Below are 22713 nucleotides of genomic sequence, written 5' to 3' on the forward strand. Positions count from 1 at the left end.
GATGATTCTAGGAGTTGGTTATTTTAGGACGGAGAGAGTATATAACATTAGCACTTGTCCAATTGCCTAATACATAAGTAAACACCAACTGACCAACTAGACAATCAAATATCGGTTGTTTAAGTTCTTAACTTAACATAACATGTGTAATCTATTTAGTGCTGCTAAATGAATAGCTTGCTAAGCTGTTTAGTGTCGCTATCACCTAATATAGTGCCAATGGCGGCCATAACGTAGGAAAAAAAGAAAAAAATGTAGCAGGGAGAGGGTGTAGCCGCTGTAGTGCTGCTATAGCTCGTTATTTTCAATGTTGGATAATTTTATAGAATAATTAGAATTCTATTAAAAAATTTTCCTCTCTAACACTGTGAAAAAACGGGTCAAACAAGAATAATCTATTGCGTACGAATCTTACCAATTGCCTCCACGGGCAGATACACGGCTGTCAGTTGTAAAAGACGCCTATGTGCACACAAAAAAAAGAGACGGGTGAAACAAGAATTATCTATTGCATACGAATCTTTAGTATGGTGCCCAGCCTTTTGAAGAAAATCATTTGTCTTTCATGCATGTGCGCTCCATCCAACTTGCAGCTTCCATGTGTGTTCTTTTTATTTTGGTTGCCTCAAGATATCGGGATACTATGTGTTTTTCTATTCATGTATTTTGTGGCACACTGATTTATCAAATTAAACTTGGCTAACTATATCTAGATTTGTACATGTGTTGGGCCTCGGTTCTTTGCTTTGAACATATATTGGGGATTTTGGGAGTTTTAGTTGAATCACATTTGAGTAAACTAAATTAGACCCCTTTAAAAAGGACGAAAGATGTAGTATAACATGAACAACAGTTCTTAAACCTTTTGTATGAGCCTTTAAACTTGTCAAATATGCCGGTCACAATAAAAAAATATTCCTAACAAAGATGCATGTAATAATAAACCATGTAGTACATCAAGCTTAACATGTCTGGCGCTCATTACATGCGGTCTCTTCGCTTGAGGCTCAAGCACTGGGGATGGCAATGGGTTAGTAATTATGTGTTTGGTTTTTGAGGGATGATTGGGGATGTGATGGCTCAATCCAAGTTTAGACTGTGTTTGGTTGAGGGTCGACTAATGAGATTCAGGGACGTCCCTGTCCCCACAAATTGATCGGATGTGGTGGTCCCTTGTGCACGCTGTTGCTCTTCCGTCCATGATCGTGCGGAGGTAAGCGGGGTGGGAGGTGCATGAGGCATGCTGTGAGCGGCGTGAGTTGTCGATGGCGCGGGTCAGGACCCACAGGCGGACGGTTGGAGTCATCCCATAAAAAAAACAAGAATGAAATTATCCCACTGTACCAAGGTATGGGTGGAGTAAATATCTCCCGCCATGAATTGCCTAATAATAAGTAAAATTTTATACCAGTATTTATACCCGTGGATAAGATTTTATACCAATGTCTACACCTATCATGTATAGAATAGATGGGATTCTTTGTATTTTAAACACTAACAGTTGAAATGATATACTCTCATTCGTACCTAGGAGAAGATCTCCATCGACTCCACTCCTTGTCGTTCTACAAGTATCGCTGGTGTCATAGCTCATCAACGTTTCAAGCCCACCTCTCCCGCGGGGGCTAGGTTATCAAGGTTATTAAGTTGTTTGACTAATTATGATTAGTCAGGTTTACTTGTGCCATGGCGATCGGTTATACACAATAATTAGTCATGATCAATTATGATTGGTCAGGATTAGTTAGGCTTATTGATGCCATGGTGACTATAATTGATTAGACTATTTTGTAAACATTGGGTTAATAGGAGCAGTGTCATTTCCCTATCCCACCATCGAAACATGGATTAAAACCTATCTCATCTCTTATCTCCTTATCCCAGCCCCTAAGGGCACCATGCTAACACTTTTAATAGTTCTAGTACAAATAAAATGATCCATATAGACTAGAAAATATTAAGACTACTATTTATACAATGCAAACTACTACTGTTTGAGGTTTGTAAAGAAATTTTTTCCTTTCATCATATCTCACCTTTATTTTCTCTCATTCTTCTATTTTAGTATGAACCACCTTGTCTCTCCCTAACCATACGTAGCTTGTGCAAGGTACTACTTTTTTTTTATCCGATCCGCACTTGGGGCTTAAAAAAAAGTTAGCGTGGGGAAGGCCTAATTCGCATGAACCAACCGTCCAACTGCCAGCTATGGTGTTTACCGTGCTTTTCCGTAGTCCCATTGGCCAAAGGAGGAAAGAAAAAAATCCAAAAAGAAAAGGCAAAGAAGAAGGGGGCAAAGTGGGAAACTGGGAAACCATCAAGGCCGCGTTTAGTTGCGCCTAAACTTAGTAATAATTGTCCAATCGTTAATTAATTAGGCTCAAAACGTCCATCTCGTAAAGTACAACCAAACTGTGCAATTAGTTTTTAATTTCGTCAACATTTAGTACTCGATGCATGTATCATAAATTTAATGTGACGGAAATTTTCTTTTTGCATAGTGCCAAAGTTTGATTCCCAAGTTCCACAAAATCTAGCATCTGCTTCGACTCCACCGCCGCCTCCTTCTTTCCTTCCACTCCCATCTGCTCTCCTCGCCGCCACCTGCGCCGTCAGAGCACCGAGCAGTCCGCGACCGCGCTGCCGCTCTACGACGGGCGACGGCGCCGCAGCCCTAGTCGCAGCCGCCTCCGCTGAATTCGGGGGCTCGCCGAATACCGCCTCCAATCGTCTGCGTCCGGGTGCAACTGAATCCGGCATCACCCTGTGCCGCCTGGCATGGCACTCCCGAGAGGAGGGAGGAGGGACTCAACAGGTCAGAAAATTTTCAGACGAGTGTCGGTGGTTATGGGTGCATCTTTAGTCGATCGATTCCCTTAAAAAGGAAAAGACCTAGGTCGATTCCTTTATCAGAGTGGATACTTTACTTGCTGTCATGGTTGTTGACATTGGGTAATGAGCCTGGATGGGGCTGAATGGGATACAAAGTGACTATTAGCCTTAATGGGAAACCTAAATCCGCAGACCCTAGGGGAGGCTGTCTTGAAGGTTTATGAAACGTTGCTGTAACCTTTCCCATTTCTTAGACGTACGGTTGGAGAAATTGATAGATTGCCGTGTTTTTAGCTTTCATGGTTCTTCCACAGCGAGATGAATCTGCATTCTTCCTGCGCATCCATTAATGCCATATTATTTAGTTTCCTTCACTTCAGAATCTTATTAGGTCCTTATGGTTATTAGGTGAAACTATTTTTCCCCCTTCACCAATATGGAGGTTGTGGTTCATTTCTGCAGATTAAGGTACCATCTTTGTAGACTCGGCTGAACAAATTGGTTGTCGGTATGATGAAGACTAAGACGAGTAGGAGCTTACAGAAATCTGGGAGAGGTAATCAGGTCCAAGGAGAAGGGCCAAACTGGGTTCTTGTTGCTGGCGGGGTTTTGCTTAGCACGCTTTCAGTCAAGATTGGGTGCAAACTAAAGCAGTTGTTCGATGGGAAGCAGCAAAATAATACTTCCAAAGGTCTTATGTCATCTCATGCCCCTATCTGCAGTTGCAATCTTGATCTTGTCTCCATATTCTTTGTACACTGGTTGCTTACTGTGCAAAATTGCAGCTAAAAGAAGGCCTGAAGCATGTGAGCTGCACTCAGATCTCTACCGTTTCAGTGACCAAACTGGCTGCTACTACTGTATGTCAGGTGCTTTATCTGTAACTTTTGCTCTGTTCTGTTTCCTGTTACTCACGTATTTGTGAACATTGTAGTTTATATCGCACTGAATTTAGTGCTAGAATACAGATCTGGCATGTTTGGGGGCTAACCTGGACTATTGGTTGTTTCCTGCTTATTGGTGGACCTTTTAATCTGAAGGGCTTGGAATATTTTCAGCACACATTAATTTAGTGCTAGAATACAATTTTAGAATGCAAGTTTTTAGACCTGTGTTATATGTTTGGCTCTGTGTTAACTTGTAAACAAAATGCCCATTGTCGCTGTCCTCTAACCTTGAAGTTATCTGATGGAGTTTTGTAGTTTCTTTCATTAATGCAATAGGGGGAACCTATGTAGCAAGGATATGTATACGTAGATACATTTTAGTATATTTTTTAAAAACATAATAATGATGACATGAGCTAACAATGGAGCCCTGATGTTGATGGAGCTTTGAGAAGCTGCAATGGCACTACTTGTTGCTGCCATTTCTGGATTGGAAAAGTTAAGCAAACGAACACTAGATCTGAAAGAGAAAGAAATAAGCCCTAGCAGAATTGACTATGGGAGAAGGGATATAGGAACAAAAATGGAATATGGGAGTGGCATGTGGGAGGCCATGCAGGCCCGTGCATCGCTGGCTCACTGCTGCCTTGCTGGCAGCAGCAGGTTGCCAGGTTCTAGAGGTTGCGGCCTCATGGAATCGTGTGTACACCATGTGCATGTTGCGGTGGGGTGGACTGGAGGTTAGGGCAAGGCAGGGGGATGTGTGCAAGGGTAATGAAGTGTGCTGGGCTGTATCTCCGAAGCAGGCCAATACATCTCTGCCCACATTTCTGTCTCTCTTCTTTTATATGTAGTTGCTGTGTATGCGTATCTGTCTCCTCTGCTCTCTTGCCCTAGAGAGTGTGTGTGTGTGGGGGGGGGGGGGGGGGTGCTTACTATTTTGGGGTGATTGGACTATTTTTTGGGGGTTGGACAATTGCATTGCAGGTCTCCGGTGTTTGCATGCATGAGAGTCGTACATATCCACAAAGTAATAGTCTGACTTAATGATTATGTCATTCTACCAAATTTCCAGCTTTTGATACGAGTTTGGCATTTAGAGACATTGATAGTTTCATTGTTTCTGGCTGTTGCTTTCACTATGCTGATTGAACTGAATTAATAAATTTAGTTCTTGGGTTGGATTTTACACTAGTTCATTATTGTTTCTTTTGTTGGTGGCATGAAAGTTCTTTCCAAAACTTGTTATTACTAATTCCTGTTACCATGTGCAGGGCTTGCAAATGGTGGAGTGGAAGTCAAGCAAGCACCTGCAAGTCCTGTACCCAAATCAGTTGAATCCTCACTTCCACTTGTCAAGATACCCACGCCAGAATCAAGCAAAGTGAACAGCGGTGTTATGTGGATATCCTCACCTGATCGGCTTGAAGATCCTCGAAGGCCATTTCAGTACTCTAACAGTTCTGGCTCTCCCTGTGTTTCAGAATCAGGATCTGACATTTATAGCAAAAGAGAGGTCATACAGAAGCTAAGACAGCACCTCAAGAAACGTGATGAGATGATCATGGAGATGCAAACTCAGATTGCTGATCTTAAGAACTCTCTTAACATTCAGGTGACACAGTCCACCAATCTGCAGTCTCAATTGGATGCTGCCAATCGTGATCTGTTTGAATCCGAACGAGAGATTCAGCATCTAAGGAAGATTATTGCAGATCATTGTGTCGCAGAAGCACTCTCTCTTGAGAAACCTTTGCAAGCTGGACATTGGCAGTCAGATGCCGCAAATGGGCATTCCAACGGCTATGCTGATGGTAGTGTTGATGTTGCTGACCTGCATTGTGTTAGCATTGAGAAGAGGAAGGGAGAGGTAGAGAGGGTGGAGATGCTCAAGAAAGAGGTTGTTGAACTGAAGGAAGTCATCGAGGGAAAGGACTTTGTGCTTCAGAGCTACAAGGAACAGAAGGTGGAACTGTGCTCAAGGATCAGGGAGCTGCAGGAAAAGCTCTCAGCACAAGTGCCAAACATCTTGTAAGATCTATGTGTGGTGCTTTTTAGAAGATTGAATCTAAGCATAATGTCGCCATGTCCCATGAGCAGCAGAGGGGGTCCTGCTTAAGTGAGGATTGCAGGAGCTCTTGGCGTTTGGCAATCGTCAGGCATGCCAAACACCATGCTAGGATCTTTTTGGAATTCTTCTCTTTTCCTTTTTAGAGGGGATCTTTGCATAATGTTAGGTTGATTTGTTTCTTTCTTGGCTGTCATAATGTTAGGTTGGTTTGCTTTCTTCCTTTTTCAATATCTGGCCCTTCGTTGCTCAAAGTTTACAAAGGGTTTCTTTTTTCTCAGTTGCTAGGCCTAGGGTAACTCAATTGAACTCCATGCTCAAGTTGCTGTACAGGTTCTCAGATTTCAGGAGACAAAAAAATCTGTAGTGTGCCTCTGCCTCTTTCAGGGCAGTTCTGCTTTTAGTGATCTTTGGAATGTTGGGTCGATGACATTTCTACAATGAGATTTGCAAGAACTATGGCATTGCTCTTGTTTGTGATTCCTTCTGAATGAAAAGCAACTTCGTCGATGACACGCTGTATGACATTGCTCATTGTTCATCTGATAGTTATTGTGGTGTGGGCAGTTGCAGAACACAATGCATGTGATGGGGCTATAGGTAGCATGCAGTGTTCTAGCTTTATGCTACATCAGTCGCCAGTTCATGCGAAAACTCTTGCTCCTCTTGCTTTCGCTCACTCAAATCTGAGATCGTACGCAGGAAAATACTAGAATGAGCAATGTACTTATACTTTAAGTTTGATCAAATAGACGTGTCACATGATACATTCTTGGTAGTGTGATCCCCTATTGTGTCCCTATTGAAAGTGAAGGGTTGGTTTGAGCCAAGCTTACATATCTTTCAGATGGTGCATCAAATTATCAGTCACTAAAATTTAAAGAATTATTCTAATATTCTAATATATATGTATTCAAATACACTGTCATATATTGTACACTTGTCCTACACTGTACACTTTTAGAGCAGCTTTTGGCAGTGTTAGGTACAGTACATAGAGGTAAAAATCACTCAAATGGCAGTAGAAAGTAATAGGAATTTTTCTTTCCAGGAAACCTAAAGTCTACAGCCACATGATGCAAATCTAGCTATTAAGCTGAATCCGGGCATTGTAAGCCTTGTCTGGGTCAGTTTTAATATTCTGCTCGTAGAATAAGACAGGCCAGATCATATAACCTAGCTCTAGCTTATTAAAGAAGCTGATCTTGTTATGTTGACTTTATCCCTGATTCCATCACTGTCAGTGCAAGATAAAGTGAAGTGGATATACAACTGGATCTCTGACTCTGTCACAGAGGACAAGGAAGATGATTTTGTTTTAATTTTCTTCTCAACACAACGGAGGAAAAGATATAAGCATGGTCCCAGTTAATCGATTAATTAGTTGAGCAGCCTATTCTTGAGAACTTTATGAGCCTTTGAAGTGTCGTTGCTCAGCATGGATTTGAAGTTTGTAGGCTGGCGCTAACGTTTTATTGTTTCCATTGAATACACAAAGATTTACACATTGTTTTAATTAAGGTAGAAGATTTTAACCATATCAACGACGCGTTTCTATCGAGCGCCCTAGGAGATCGACAGAAAGACAACAAAGGCTGGACCGTCCTAGCAAGCGAATTCAAGTTTCGATATTACACAAATGGTATACAACCGATATAAGCACAGTGGTGCAACATAAGAGGTGCCTTTGCGTCTCCGCTGCTGCCTGCTGAGCCTTTCTCGCCATCCGCGAAGAGAGCGTCCAGTGGTTCGATGTTGGACGCAGTCAGCTTAGCGTCGAAGAGCCCCTCGTAGGCCTTTTGTCCTGACACGCTTGACATTGATAGACCAGTGACGAAGCCCATACATTGCATGATAAAGACCTCACCCTGCCTGCAAGCACGTACTCAAGAGAGGCTCTGAGCCACCAGATGCTCGCTCCGCCGCGAAAGCGCCGGCTTAACGTGCACAATAAGATTATGCGTCGTCATGACTCCTGCTGATAAAAGAGACTCGTGAATCATGATGGAATACTGTCTCTAGTCACCATATAATGCATACTAATTAGAGTCGACCGGTCTATAGGGACGTCTCATAAATGACTCCACTAATCCGTTCGGTGGGAACGAAATAAACGATGGGCAAAGTGCGGTTGACATGAATTTGCATGCACATTGTGTTTCCACTCTCTATGTTCTTTTTTTAATAAAAAATAATGCATATTGTTTCACTTTATCATACACAGCTAATGCACGTTCAGGTGTTTGAGCCGTCGATCTTTGGTTGGCTCACATGATAAGCGTTCCTAGTCCTTTATCCCAACTCCAGCGAGCTGGTTAGGGTTAGTGTGGCCTGCATTGGCGGACTACCAATGAAGAAGGTTGGATCAAAGGTTGTAGGCCCTGTTCGTGTGCCCTTAAATTCGAGCTTGATCCGCTTCTTTTTTCATCAACAATAGTGTTTTCCTTTTACAAATTTCTCTAGATTCATCCAAATTCTTTCAGATTCCTCCAAAATTCCTCCAAGCAAATGGAGCCCAATGGCGTCCGACACAACGTCACTATGTGTTCATGCGTGTCAAGCTGCTGGCTGCTGGATTAGGCGGCAAGCACTAAACCGCTCACGATAACAATATCGACGTGATGAACTGACGATGTTGTAGGACTTCAGACGATTGTTAATCGAAGCGTCACAGATGACCGCCATTTCCCGATCGAATAGGGTTTTTTTTTTTCACACATATGTACACTTAGGCCCCATTTGGCAGAGCTTCTCCACCGGCTTCAGGAGCCGTTTTCTACCAAACGGGGTAAAGTAAAATAGCTTCACTTGTGAAGCCCCTAAAAACATGCTCTCACAGTGATTTGGGATGGGATAGAGTCAAAAAAAAAAAGTGGCTTCTCCTCCAGACCCCTAAAAACATGCTCTCACAGGGAAGCTATTTTGCCAAACGATTTACCAAAACCGCTTCAGCTCCACCGGTGGAACTGTTTGTGGAGCTGAAGCAAAACAAAAAAAGCTTCACTAGTGAAGTGAAGCCCTGCCAAACGGAGCCTTAGTTATTGTCATACTCCTATATGTAGCAAAAAGTTATACCGGTCTGATTTGGCAGTATCGCAAACCACATGTACACCTAATAACCCGCTAACCGCACACTCTATTTAAGTTGGTCAACACCATTTTTAGCGGACAAATTCTATCTCGCATCTTTGCTCTCTGCGCCTCTACGATTCCATAAATAAGCATGGCCATGGCATAATCTTGCCCACAAGGCGTACGTGGACCGGAGACACATGCATAGTGTTACTACTAGAAAAAGAGGGGAGAAGCCATATATAGAAAGAGAGAATCTCTATCTTCTTTCTTTATATATAGTCTATCTATATCTATACATTATATATATATATATATATATATATATATATATATATAGGGAGAGGCTATTCAGTAGCCGGCTACAAAATAAGTTATTCTGTAGCCACCTCCATTTACTATAATTTTATATACTAATTTACCATAATGTCAATACATATTTACGATAGTTGGGTTACTATAACACATGGGGATATTTACCATAACGTTATATTAAACCACTTAGTAAGGAGTTACTATAATCTCGTAAATTAACATAGTAATTATCATAACTCAAAGTGGCTACAGAATAAGTTATTCTGTAGCCAGCTACAGGATAGTAGTTCTATATATATATATATATATATATATATATATATATATATATATATATATATTATTCTATCTATCTAGTAGACTAAAAAAATACCAAACGCTATCGTCATTATCACTCCCCTCGACTTGCCTTGGGATTTCGGCTTGCTCGACTCCAAATACGGCAGGACTAGCGCTCGAACGTTCAGACGAACACCTGCGGCCGCTCTATTTCCTGAGGTACGCGTGGATGGCACGAACCTGAGCTTACTGCGGGGCCACCACTTGAGCATCGTGCCCGTCGTCAACCTAACCAGGGCCACCACCTCCCGCGCGCTCGTCGGGCCACCACATCCGTGGGCATCACGCTCAAACTGCTTGAGCGAAGGGAAGGGGAGGGAGGGGAGGGTGAGGAGAGGAGAGGGCGACGTGCGCCGCACGAGGAAGGAGCCGAAGCCCTGCGGCAGGCCGCTGTCCGCTAGCCACCGATGCCATTACAATGTGGAACATCCGATCTACTTTTGAAACGTCCAAATGGAACATTTGCAACATACGTCTGAAGACACATAAAGCACTTAAAACATGCGTCTGAAACACTTGAAAAAAAATCTGAAACAATTGAAAAGTTATTAAAAAACATATGCAACATTCAGATACCACACTTGCAACATATGTGTGAAACATATGCAACATCCAAATAAATACATTGCAACGTATATCTGAAAAAAACAGATGAAACATTTGGAACAACTTTTGTAATATACATGTATTACCATTGCAACATATGCAACATCCCGATCTACTTTTGCAACATCCATATGAACACTTGCAACATACCTCTGAAACATCTGAAATAGTTGAAACATACATTTGGAACATACGCTTTCAGCAAACCCTGACAGACGGGTGGGTGGGCGGAGCACTACACAGTAGGATCCGGCACTAGGTCATGGTGGAGAAGGAGGATGGAGCCACGACGCCGCAGAGGAAGTGGGGCCCGGGACAGAGATGGCGACGGAGAGCGCTCAGGGCCCGCCGCGTAGTTGTGGGAGGAAGGAGCATGGTGGGAGGAGAAGACGTTGTCGTGTTGACACTGCAGGCGCTACTGACCGAGAGACAGGACAGCTGGAGAAGAAGACGCCACGGGTGAGGCAGGGAAGGGTGTCGTCATGCTGTGCGCCGCGAGCTTTCTTCGTGGAGCTGCTGGTCAATGCCCGGGTGACGCTGCTAACGCCGCCGTCGAACATGCCTTCAGGCTGCGGCTCCTGGATCCCTTTGTTCTCGGATGGCTGCGCCCAGAGTAGGCATGTAAGTAACTATCGAACGAGCCTTAAGAGTTTTAGATGGACCGTGAACGGGAGCACGCCGAGCTGGTCTGCAGGCTCAGGAGGCGCGTCCGGACAAATGGATGCCCTGACCAGATCATTATCGCTCCTACTGACGTGCGCTCCGAACAGGAAAAAAACCAAATCAAATCAGAAAAAGGAAAGATGAGAGAGACGTCGTTTAGATTTTGCGCGCTATCGTTACCTACACAAACTACTCCCCCGTCCTCATCCTTTTTTAATAAAATTTCCGCGTACCTTTTCGCGGCGTCTGCAAAGTCTCGTTCCAGAATGACCAAATCCAATACGGTCTGCTCACGTTTTCACCATCAATCAAAGAGTAAAAAAATTGAGCAACAGGGGTACGCTGGCAACAAAAAATAACCCAAAGCATCGAAATATTTGACTCCATGCCTAGGCAAAACAGCTCCTACCAATTACCTGTACCCAAGTTATCCGAACCCGAGGTACTCGATCCCAAATTGGATAGCGATTCTGATTACCCAAAATTAGTTTGGGTAATTCGGATAATATCCCTCGGTGCCTGAAGACTTGTCAACTGTGCACTGGACCAAAACAGGACTGGGCATAGTACTCCAACGGTCGGCAACGGCTAGTCCAACGGCTGGCTGAGGGAAGGGCACCGGACCTGTCCGATGTGCTGCATTAGACACGTCCGGTGCCTGTGCATAAAGCTGTTGCAACTTTGAACGACTAGTTTCAACTTTGGGGCTACATGTGGTGTGTGGGAGTTGGAAAACATGCCAAGGAGCTGAAGCTTCACTCTAGTGCTCTCCACATTAATAGAGCTTAGTAAAACACATGATGATTAGTGTAGGTGCTTTGTGAAGTGCTTAGGCTAGTTAGACCACTGCTAAATACGCTTGCTCTTGGTTTAGGTCTAGTGTTTAGTGATGTTTGCATACTTCTTATCACTCGGTGCTTGCGCGCACCATTGTTGTACTCGAAGGGACTTGCGGTCTTGCGAGATCATACCAAACACGGTTGTGGTGTGACCATCACCATGTATCGGAGGAAACAAGATCCGTGGTGTTTTGGCCGGAAGCTTGATAGTGAAGACAGCAGGAGCGGTATGAGAGAGGCCATCTCAGAGATCCACTCACACATGAAGAAGATCCGGGGGCTATCCATAAAGTTATCCGAACGGGAGCTTGGCCCTTGCGAGGTCATCCTTGCGAGAGGCTCCAATAAGAACTAGAGAAAGCTTACGCGCTTCTCAATACCTCGATAAAAATAGCGGAGTCGTCGACAGAAGTTTGCATCTCTATCTCAGTTAAGCTTCTGTATTTACATTGTGTACTTAGGTTATATGCTTTACCTTTCTAGTTTAGTTGATAGGCTAGTTGATAGGTTTGGAACTTAGGTTGCATACTCTTTTGCGGTAGAGATAGCAACACACCTAGCTAAACCTTAGTTGTACATTTAGATGGTTTAATTCTTACATATGTTTTGACTAGAAGAAAAATAGAGGCCTTAGTTTAGAAATAGTTTTTAGGTTGTCTAATTCACCCTCCTCTTAAAGCCCCTTTGGCACCGTTCCAAGCCTCAGCTTCACTCTCAGCTTCCACGGTGCTCTGCCAAACACTTAAAAATACAACTGAATTCTGGTGGAGAGCTAACAAGAATCACTTCTCCATTTACACTATGAGCTAGGAGCTAAAAAAATCCACTCTCCATCGCTTCCCGCTCTTCGCATTCATTTGCCTCAGAAATCACTTCAGAATTAATTCTCGCCTGCTCTCCACCTTGCTCTCCCACTAGAATCACTCTCTCGGAAAGTGAAGCTCAAGAATCAAGAAGTGAAGCTCTACAAAGTGGCCCTTAGTCATCACGGTCCCTTCATGACTATTTGAGTTAGTCGTGAATATGTTTAGCACCACTATTATTGATTGAGGCAAATATTCATTCCTTGCTATTGATGACTATAATCTATGCATTTCATTGTGATCTTTAATTAATATAAATGATGTATTGAATACTTTTTAAATTATTTGATTTTAAACATTAATTGAAGTGTTGTGACAATTATAATACATAAAAATAACTGCTTTAGTAGCTTCTGATTCCACCGTTTGGTTAGCATTCTATTTTTACCAATAAAAAGATTTTTGGAAGCTGTATCAAACACAACCTAAAAAGTATGCATGGATGAGGTTTAAAAAGCAGATATATATGGATGGAGTTCAAAGATAAATTTTGAACTCATCGATACTTTACATTTCAAAAATCTCTTCTTTTGCTCGAAACTATTGTGAGAAAACCTTTTCTTCTTAGAGCGTGTTCGGCTGGCTTAAAGCCAGCCGGCTGGCTTGTTTTTCCTCTCACAGAATCACAACAATTAGCCAGAATAGTATTTTTCAGTCCTGCCGAACAGACCCTTAATATCTTTGTTTTCTACCGTATTTTTTCTTCCAGAAATGCTTCGTTGGTTCTTGTGTGCGTAATAAATATTGGGTCCGTGGAGGTGGTTTGGAATTTAGAGTACTTAAATGCGGGAGAGCTGTCGTCTCCAGCGGTTTGGTTTTTGCTATTACCCCCCATATTTAATGCCTTCTTTCCTTTGACTTCTCTTGTATCATTTCGCGACTGCACCCTCTTCATATGACGTTATTGCTTCTAAGCTTTTGGTACAGATTCTTCTGCTAGTGCTACCATTTTTCATTTACTCAAATGGGTTCATTGATTGAAAATGTAAGGACCATTTTTATCATACCTTCAACGTTCTGTACAGTTACTAGTTTTACCAATGTAGAGCCCTCGAATACTACCCTGGCCATATAGGAGTAGTTCCACAGGGTGTGAAGTGCTGGCCTCTAGCTATACTGCCAAATGAGTGCACACATATATGTATTCTTTGGCTCGTAGATGGATCTGTTTGATACATATAATTAGTTATCAGTTGAGGTTAAAAATTGGTTTAAATTAGCTATGGTTGACTAGCCAACTAGCTAATGGCCCTGTTCGCTTCTCTTATAATCCGTCTTTTTCAGCTTGTTTTTTCAGCCGGAACAGTGTTTTTCTCTCACAACGAATCAGCTGGGAAAGTGTTTCGGCTTGTTTTTTCAGCGAAGCAAACGGGGCCAATAACGATCCTAAGTATATTTTGTTCTCGGCCATATCTTCTACACTTTGTTTGGTGATGTTCTCCAAAGTATAAGTTTGGAACACCCCCTATTGCATATATTTGTGATATTTATTAAAATTGCTATGACATCATGAAAGTGTATTTTAGAGAAAAAATAGTACATGATTTTTTATAATTGTAGAATGACTATTTTGAAAAAGATAGTATTTGAATTACCTTTAGAACGTTATATAACTAGGGCAAGTTTGGCAGGCAGTGGCAAAGCCTGTCTCGCAGTAAGGGGCCAAATTGTCCAATATGTAGCTCTCTAGACGAGCATTTATACTTTGCAAATATAGGCTCTATTTGCTTCTCTTATAATTCGTACTTTTTAACTTATTTTCTTTAGTCAGAACAGTGTTTTTCTCTCACAACAAATCAGCTGGAACAGTGTTTCGGCTTATTTTTTCAGCGAAGTAAACGGGGCCATAAGTATATAAACCTTCATTAATCTTTCATAGCAAGAGGGTCAGAGCCTAGTATGGCCTGCACTAGGCTCTGCCAGTGTTGGCAGGGTGCTAGATTCTTGTAGAAATATTTTGGATCCAGATTTTCTTTATAAACGTTTTCTGATGAATCAGAATTACTTCGTGGAACTATTTGACCAGCTCACTGGATTCTTAAAACCATAACTAAAATAAGGAGAAACCGGTTTCTGGTGTTTCTCTAGACTAGAAAAAAATGAGAATTGGTTTCAAGTGATTCTCCCTGAAATATTTCCCTTTGTGACGTTTGACAACGATTCTACCGAGAATCTGAAATGTTTTGCCAAACACATCTTTAATTGGCCTCTTGACCAAAACTATATAAAGTCATAAACATAAATGAAAATTAAGAGACAATACACTTGTTTCTTTTTCAAGCAAGTATACATAGCAAAGCATTTATTCTGGACACTGTAATTGAATACATATTTGTTGAAAAAAATGGAGAAGGCCCAAATGTTAGAATTTCACTACTCAAGTTTTGAGCAAATGCATAATATCAAGAGGTCCCCTGAAGTTCAGCATAATCTCAACACCTGAACGCTAACAGACCTGAAATCCAGCAAACTGTACCGTGAAACGTCCTAGCAACTTGTGTTAAGGACCCCGTTTGTTTGGTGATAAGCATGTTCGCTTGCTCGTAAACGATCGTAAATTTTCAGCCAGGAACAATGTTTTTCTCTCACACCAAACCAGCCAGCAGTAAATAATCCACGATACGATACGGCCTCCCGAACAAGCTGAGGACCCGTTTCATGGACCTCGAGGGGCCTAATTGTAAATACAAATAGAGAGAGAGAGAGGTGCATACGAAATTTATTGCGCAGCTCTGCCTCTCACGCCTTTTATTTAAGAGGCCACCCCCCGGGGTTTGGAATTCTTTTCCCAACTCCGAATTCTCCTGGTCGTTGGGCCTGTGATCGGCTGATCCCCTCCTCATCCCATTCTCGCCGAGCTCCTGTCAATCTCCGCTCGCGGCGCCGTCTCTTTCGGCTTCGGAAGCGGCGGAGGAGCAGAGAATTCCGTTGGGTTTTATCCCGACGCAGGTGAGTTCTTGATCCTTCTCCTCTGTTCTGTCCTGTTCTTTCCCTGGCCCTCTTTTCTTCGTTCTGGATTTCAGCCAGAGTTTCGCGCTAGGCTCTGTATGGCGTTCATGATTCGGAAAGGGCTTTGTTCCTTTCTGTGCCCTCGTCTAATCTTGTCGACTCACCACGACCTGCTCCTTTTTGTTTGGCATGCTTTCTCAACTCCAAGATTAGAACAGAAAGACCACTGCCGATCTGAGTGTCATGGTTTCATTTTTCCTCGCATGAGAAAACCCTGTGATTTGCTATAAGATCAGCTTCTGGCGCGAAATTTCTCCGAGTACCACAGCTTCCTGTGCCTGTAGCTACTACTGTGGGGGGAGGAGACACACTGCCCAGCCCCAGCCAGCGACAGGCACAATCTGATGCATGCATTGAAGTTTCCTTGGGCTGTGCCAGTTCCTCCACCTGCCGCGCTTGGTGGAAACTGGAATTGGCGCGCACCTATTTCTGCGCCCGGCCAGTTGTGCATGATTGATGCGTTTGTTGCGGTTCTTCTACGTAAGCTTTCGTACCGATGCAGTGCATGTACGTCTGCGACAAGAGGTACTCCTGTCGATGTGTTCTAGGTTATCAAGATCACTAAATCGCCGATGTTTTAGGTCTGGATTGTACTGTATCCTATATATTATGCTGTTTAGTGTGTTGACCCATGAGTCAGGGAAGGGGAAAGAAATGTTTTTTTAATATTTTGGGGCGTACGAGTCTGAATCTTGATGTGCCTGTATGCCTGTATCGTACGTCTCTTTGGGTGGAGTGTATATGGGATGTGCGTGCCTCCCTGTTCTGGTGCCAACTCTGTAGTTAGTTTGGCGTGTATCTGCTTTCTGTTGCTGTGTCAGTTTCTACCGATCATGCAAAGATTGTGAGGTTTCGTAGCCTTAATAGGACAACTTACAGCTGTGTTAAGGACTTGCGGTTACAAGAAAGTGCAGCATTTCTGCCATCACCAGTAAACACTTCTTTTCACTGGTGAACACCAAAACATCAGCACTCCCTTCCCTTCGCTGCTTCTAGTTCTCCATCATGAAGCTAGGTGACTGAAGCTAGTTTCAGCTGCATCTTTTACCTATTCCCAATGCTTCTGCCTGCATACCAAAAAAAAAAAAAGTTGCTACTGAAACTAACCGCAACACATTCGTCCAGTCGGGGGCTTTAATGGAGTTCAGGAATGATTTGCTATTGTTAGCCATGTTTAGTTAGTGTAGAATACTCCTTACCTAGTTAGCTTTGTTGGGCAAACTATTCTATGTCTAGATCAGTCAACTTAATTGGTAAGTTGAAAGATCCACTGGATCAACAATATGTATAACTCGGTTTCTCAGTAGGAACTCATGTTGACGATACAATACCTAGAACCTAGTTTTATTAAAGTTCAGATTTAACATTTTTTTACATATTCAGAAGGATTATAAGAAATGTTAGATGTGTGACTCTGTCTGAACCCTCAAGTTAATGAAATCTCCATTACTTCAGCAAGTCGTGGACTCTGAAGGTCATATGCACATCCAGTCTCAAAAGGTGCCATTAGGTATTCAGGTTGCTATCGATCTCAGTTGCTGTTGTGGTGTTGCCTGTCCTGTCCAAATTGACTCTGCTACCTATATAACCTGAAAGCTGCTCGTCTTGTTCATGTCAAGTGGGAAGGCTGTCGATTCTGATTATGAGATTTTGTGCCTTGACTTAGCCCCATGATACTAATTTCACCAAGACGGCCACTGGTCTCTTTGTTCAAACCATAGAAGGAACTGTCTCTGTCAAGGCCATCATGAATTTAGGCCGATGTAGTTGGAGTGACAAGAAATTTTAATGCCCTGCACTTGATTAAAGGGATGTGCCAACCATATTGAATAGAAGCAAAACTGCGAAATATCTTAATTTAGTCGAATTTACACTATGTTCTGTATGGATTGCCAATATATACTTAATCACTAATTTATCATTTGTTGGGCATTCATTGTATGTCAAATCAAAAGAAAAAAAACATGTTAGTTCTGATGCAAGATTTGTTCACAACATCTATTTTTCGCCTTCTGAAAGTCTTAGTGTTGTATTTGTGCAAAGATGATTCAAGAGTTCCATGCTGACAATACCTCTCATGAACTTGTGTGCAGGACAACACCATTTGATGCTTTGTGAAAGTAGATAATAGAACTTGATGGTAAAATGATACTGAGTTTTTGACACAGAAAATGGTAGAAGACAAAAATTCATCACAAGATACAGTACAGAAAAGTGGACATATTGTACTTCAGAATGTTTCTTATGACAAGGATGTTGTGGAGATAAAATTGGCAGATGATATTGATTCTGATAATTATGGCGATAATTTTGTCAAGGATGTCTGTGTTGATGAAGGAGCACTACTTCATCGGATGACATCAGAAGAAAAACCACTAGACAGAAGGCCATCCCCAAATTTCAGTTGCCAAATGATTGATGCAGATAGTGACATAAGATATGGGAAGAAAGATTATTCTAGAATATCTGTACACGAACTAAATCCAGAAGTAGTTTCACCTGTTGACTTTGCTCCTCATTGTAACAACGAGAAACAGCACTCTTCTGGCAAAGAGTATGATCTTGAAGATCGGATTGATACTGGTTTCGTTGCAGGCAATCCTAGTGAGAAGAAGATAAGTTTGCAAGAGTTACTTCTCCTTGAAAGTGCAGAAGAATCCCGACATTCAGGCATAATAAACTCCGAGAGCAGTGAAAAACACAAGTGCCCTCTAAATGAAGAAGCAGTTGGACAGGTATACCACTAGTCTACCATTATATATGACTTACGGATTGTTCAAATTGCTTGTCTCATTACCACTATCATTGTGCTGTATATATATCCACATGTTCTTCCCTCTTGACTCAAAATTTAGCAGTAAATTCTTCCATATTTATACTTCATCAAAACTTCTTTTTTTTTGTTCGTACAGACTTCCAAGGATGGCGATCCTAATGTTCAGACTAGTTTGGCCAACACCAGTGAGTATGTTAGTAGTGGTATGTCAAGTAAGGAGAATGCCAGTGGTTGCCCCGCAACGACGCCTGGAGACCATGTTACAGCTACAGCATTAGATGTGCGAGAGCCACAAAAAATTGATCGGTACAACCCTTTCGTTGATCATAGGTCACTGGAGGATACATCGGTACCTGAGTGCTCTATACCAGGAATCACAGATGCTGCCTCCACAGATTCCACCTGCTCTATTCACAATGTGACGGGTGGCACCACAGGATTAGATGAAGTTGAAGCATCTGAACCAGGGGCGGATACTCTTAGCAGTAGTTCAGACATTCAATCATCTGAAAAGAGCAATGATCACAGCGAAAGTATTTTTAACAAGGCAATCACTGGTCCAGTGGACGAAACCGCAGTTGCTACATCTTCAACCCGTAGCAGTTCTGATCATAGCGATGCATATGGGAAGAATCAAGGAAAACATTATCAGATAGATGAGGAGCACAGAATAGGCACAGACGATGCAGCTAGTAAGAGTTCTACCCTGGCGCAAGATGGATCTGCGGTTGAACAAACCATGCCTGGTAGTTCGAAATCAACAGCTCGCGTCGGCAATGAGAATACCTACGAACCGAACTTCTCTGGTCCCAGTATAATGTCCGGCCCATTGTCGATGTCAGGTCATATAGCATATTCTGGCAGCATCTCTCTCCGGTCAGATAGCAGCACAACTAGCACCCGGTCCTTTGCATTTCCAGTGTAAGTCAAACAACTCTACATACTCATCCACCTCAGTCATATCAAAACAATCTGTATAAGATTGTAATTACTTCTGCATTTGTTTCTGAAACAATCATCTGAGGACCTACAACTAGTTGATCTTCTCTTATCTTTTAAGCAGTTTCAAGGAATAGACCACAGAAGTATTGTATGATTTATAGTGGACATTTTCATCAAACTGTTAAATTTTCAATGAACAGGTTGCAGAGGGAGTGCATCAGCAGCCCCGTAAGGATGGCAAAGGCAGAACGGAGGCGCAGCAGACGGCATCGTGTCTGGAGGAAAGGAATTATCTGCTGTAAATTCTGATCGATCATGGTGGCCCTGGCATCTTATTTTCCTCCGAAATCCAGCCATCTCCTGTGCTTGCCGTTCAGAAAGAAAACGCCTTTGGGGCCTATTTGGACCGATGGTATTTCCTTGGAACGTTTGAGCTAGCCAGAGACTGAACATTCCAATGAAATACCACTCGTCCAAACATCCCCGTTGGCGCTCTCTCGTTCCTTTTATTGGTTCAGGAGCAGTTGACGGCCATAGCTTGCCGGATTTCGTAGTGGCTCGAGTGAGAAGGTGTATATATAGCTGTAGCCTAGTGACGGTGCTCCTTTTTTTCCCCTCCTCCGAGAGTATGCTTGCCACGTTTTTCCATTAATTATTGATTAATTAAGGTAGTATTAGTAGTGATCAAGCTTGGTAGATCGAGGTGATTATTAGTTTTTGTACATTCTTTGGTGGATAAAATTAAATTAAATGCTGTGAAAATCGGTTCCACTGGTCGAGTCGTTGGTGCATGCCATTCTTTTTTAAAAAAAAGAGCTTGCAAGCATGATTTTTTTTTTATCGGATGGTTGATGGATCGCCTCCCCAACCCCAAGTTGATCCCAGCCGTCCGTCCGTTCCACGGCAAACTGCCCCCTGTGTATGTATGTACGGCGTACGATTGTACGAACCCTCCTCGTACGCACTGCCAGCCGTCGAGACGTACGCCGTACCATACATCCTTGGGATTTCGTCTGACAGCAATGGATCTCGTCACGAACCAACCGTAGAACCCAAGAGATTTGGAGTACGGAACAGGAGCCTCTCAATCGCTGCATCGTACGGTACGGTAGGCTTTTTGCACGCCAGTCTGCGCTCTGCAGGCAACCACTCGTACCGTACAGTGGCTGGTACCACACTGTGCTAGTAGGCCCCAAATCATGAGGTACGTGGGCCGTGCTGCTAAGGCCCAGATATTTGTCTATCGACGATCTGCGAGCAGCGACCACCCCGGCGGCTAGGCCCAAACCAACAAGCTTGTTTGCTATGGGAATTTCTTTGCTAGTGTATGTTCGGCGGCCTAGTAAACTGAGTTGCTACATGCTCGGAGCATGCAAGTCGTTCTTTTTTTGAAACTTCTTTTTTTTTTTGCACACCTCAAGAGAAGCTCTGGTTTGGAACTTTGGATGGTTTAGAAGAAAAAAAATGCGTTGGGCTTCTTAGGCTAAAATAAATTAGTGCGGATAGATGGGCATCTCTGGTGGATGTTGTTACGTTGTCAAGTGGTTATGTTTTCATTTTATTTTCCTCCATTTATTCATTTTATTTTCCTTTCTATTTAGTTTCTTTTCCATTTTAGTTTATCTATTCTATTATTATTATTATTATTATTATTATTATTATTATTATTATTATTATTATTATTATTATTATTATTATTATTATTATTATTATTATTATTATCGTAATTTCATGCTATATTTTTAAGCTTTTTGAGTTGGTGAATTTTCTTTTTTATGAACAACATATGCTATTTTTTTCTTTTAGTTTAGTTCTGTATCTATTCACTTGAACTCCTGAAATAATGTGATTTTTGTTATTCGCACATAGTATTTATGAGATGCTCCATGGTGTATTTTACTTTGTTCCCACAGTATCCATGAGATATTCCATGTTGTATTTTAGATTGTTCCCATACTATGCATGAGATGTCCCATGGTGTGTTTGTGATTGTTCCCATATTATCTATGAGACATTCAATGATGTATTTTCGATTGCTCCCCTAGTATTAACAGATGTCCCCATTGTGTGCTTTGAATTGTTTATATATTATTATCCAAGATTTGATTGCGTATTCCTTATTGTTCTCATGCACACTATTCCAAGATGATCCATAGCCTTTGTGTCATTCCCATATTATTCATAAGATATTTCATGGTGTACTTCTTATTGGTCTTGTAGTGTTCCATGAAACGTTCCATGATGTCATTTTTTATTGTTTGCATAGTATTCATTAGATGCTTCATGTTTTCTTGAGATGCTTGATGCATTATAGATTTTTTTTTCAAAGGTATTCATGTTCCTAGCAAATTTTGCAATGTTTCTATAGTACCCATGAGATGTTCCATGGTGTATTTTGAGTTATTCACGTAGTATCCATGGGATGTTCCATAAGTATCTTTGATTGTTTCACACAATACCCATGAGATGTCCTATGTTGTATTTCCGGTTGTTCGTAGAATATTCATGGAGTGTTCGACAATATGTTTTAACTGTTCCCACAATACTCGTGAGATGTTCACTTATTTATACTAAACACAAATGCTAGGGAATATCATTCACCTTAACCTACTATTTTATTCTCTTAAATTTAGAACATCAATCTCGAGAACCTAGAACATTTTTCTTGAGAAGGTAGATCATTTTCCCCGAAGAACATTATGCCTGCTCAATAGCAAGAAAGTGTTATGTTTTCATGAGAAAGAATGTTTTCAACAAAATCTTATCTAAATATACCCCCATCATATTGTTTTGAAAGATTTATTGTAAAAAATACAATGATGATATTAGAATTTAATTTTGATGTTTAGTTTGAAAACTATTACTTTTAGCTTCATAAAAACCCTAACATCAACAAATTTGGTTTTTTACATCGTCACTAGTCAATCCACAGAGGAGCAACAAAGAGTCGGTTTGGCAGAACACCCAAAAATAGCTTTTGGACTGAATCCACGAGGAGCTCTGTTAAATACTTTTAACAAAGAAGTGACTATATGTTGATTCTGTTTACTTATCTAAAATAAATTAGGAGTTGTAAACTGGAAAAAAGTGCCTTCTATATTTACTCCACGCAGAGAATAATTTTTTCCGTTGAGTTTGTTCCAAAGAATAATTTCTTATAGAGAATTAGGAGCCAAACAATCTCTACCAAATGGGCCCCAAGATGCTAGGGTGGTCACACACTGAGATGGATGCGATGGGCTGCTTCACTAGACCTTTTTTTTGTTATTATTTGGGACCACTTTTATACAATTCTTAATTTTTTCATTAGGGTGAGTATGGTACCGACTCCAGCTAAAACAACTCTGGCTCTAACATCTTTGGTAGAGTAGCTTTGTTTTGCTCCGGACAGCTAAACATTTGGTAAAATAGCTTCTGCTGATAGATAAAAGTGTGAAATATCCATAATACCTTTCTATTTTTTCTTCCTTTATTTATTTTTTCTCTTCTCTTATCTCATTTC

The 22713-nt window shown here is 41.7% G+C and overlaps 2 protein-coding genes across 7 annotated transcripts; both read left to right on the forward strand.

Annotated features, from left to right (window-relative positions):
- Window positions 1–2533: 2533 nt before the first annotated feature.
- On the forward strand, window positions 2534–6300 carry LOC136462344 (uncharacterized). Its single transcript, XM_066461446.1, has 4 exons — window positions 2534–2815; window positions 3295–3523; window positions 3618–3701; window positions 4994–6300. Exons 2-4 carry the CDS (start codon window positions 3343–3345, stop codon window positions 5752–5754), a joined length of 1026 nt encoding a protein of 341 aa, XP_066317543.1. The 5' UTR covers window positions 2534–2815; window positions 3295–3342; the 3' UTR covers window positions 5755–6300.
- An 8957-nt stretch (window positions 6301–15257) lies between these two features.
- Window positions 15258–19976, forward strand: LOC136462345 (uncharacterized). Of its 6 annotated transcripts, none has more exons than XM_066461451.1 (5): window positions 15440–16018; window positions 16877–17011; window positions 17587–18228; window positions 18406–19190; window positions 19412–19976. In XM_066461451.1, the coding sequence occupies exons 3-5, from the start codon at window positions 17665–17667 to the stop codon at window positions 19518–19520; spliced, it is 1458 nt and encodes a 485-aa protein (XP_066317548.1). In that variant the 5' UTR covers window positions 15440–16018; window positions 16877–17011; window positions 17587–17664; the 3' UTR covers window positions 19521–19976. The 6 variants fall into 6 exon arrangements, with proteins under 6 accessions (XP_066317544.1, XP_066317548.1, XP_066317549.1 ...); XM_066461452.1 differs by having other exon boundaries at window positions 16949–17011; XM_066461447.1 differs by lacking the exons at window positions 15440–16018; window positions 16877–17011 and adding an exon at window positions 15258–15433.
- The last annotated feature ends 2737 nt before the right edge of the window (window positions 19977–22713 follow it).

Source organism: Miscanthus floridulus, chromosome 7 (assembly GCF_019320115.1).
Source record: "Miscanthus floridulus cultivar M001 chromosome 7, ASM1932011v1, whole genome shotgun sequence".
Lineage (NCBI taxonomy): Eukaryota > Viridiplantae > Streptophyta > Magnoliopsida > Poales > Poaceae > Miscanthus > Miscanthus floridulus.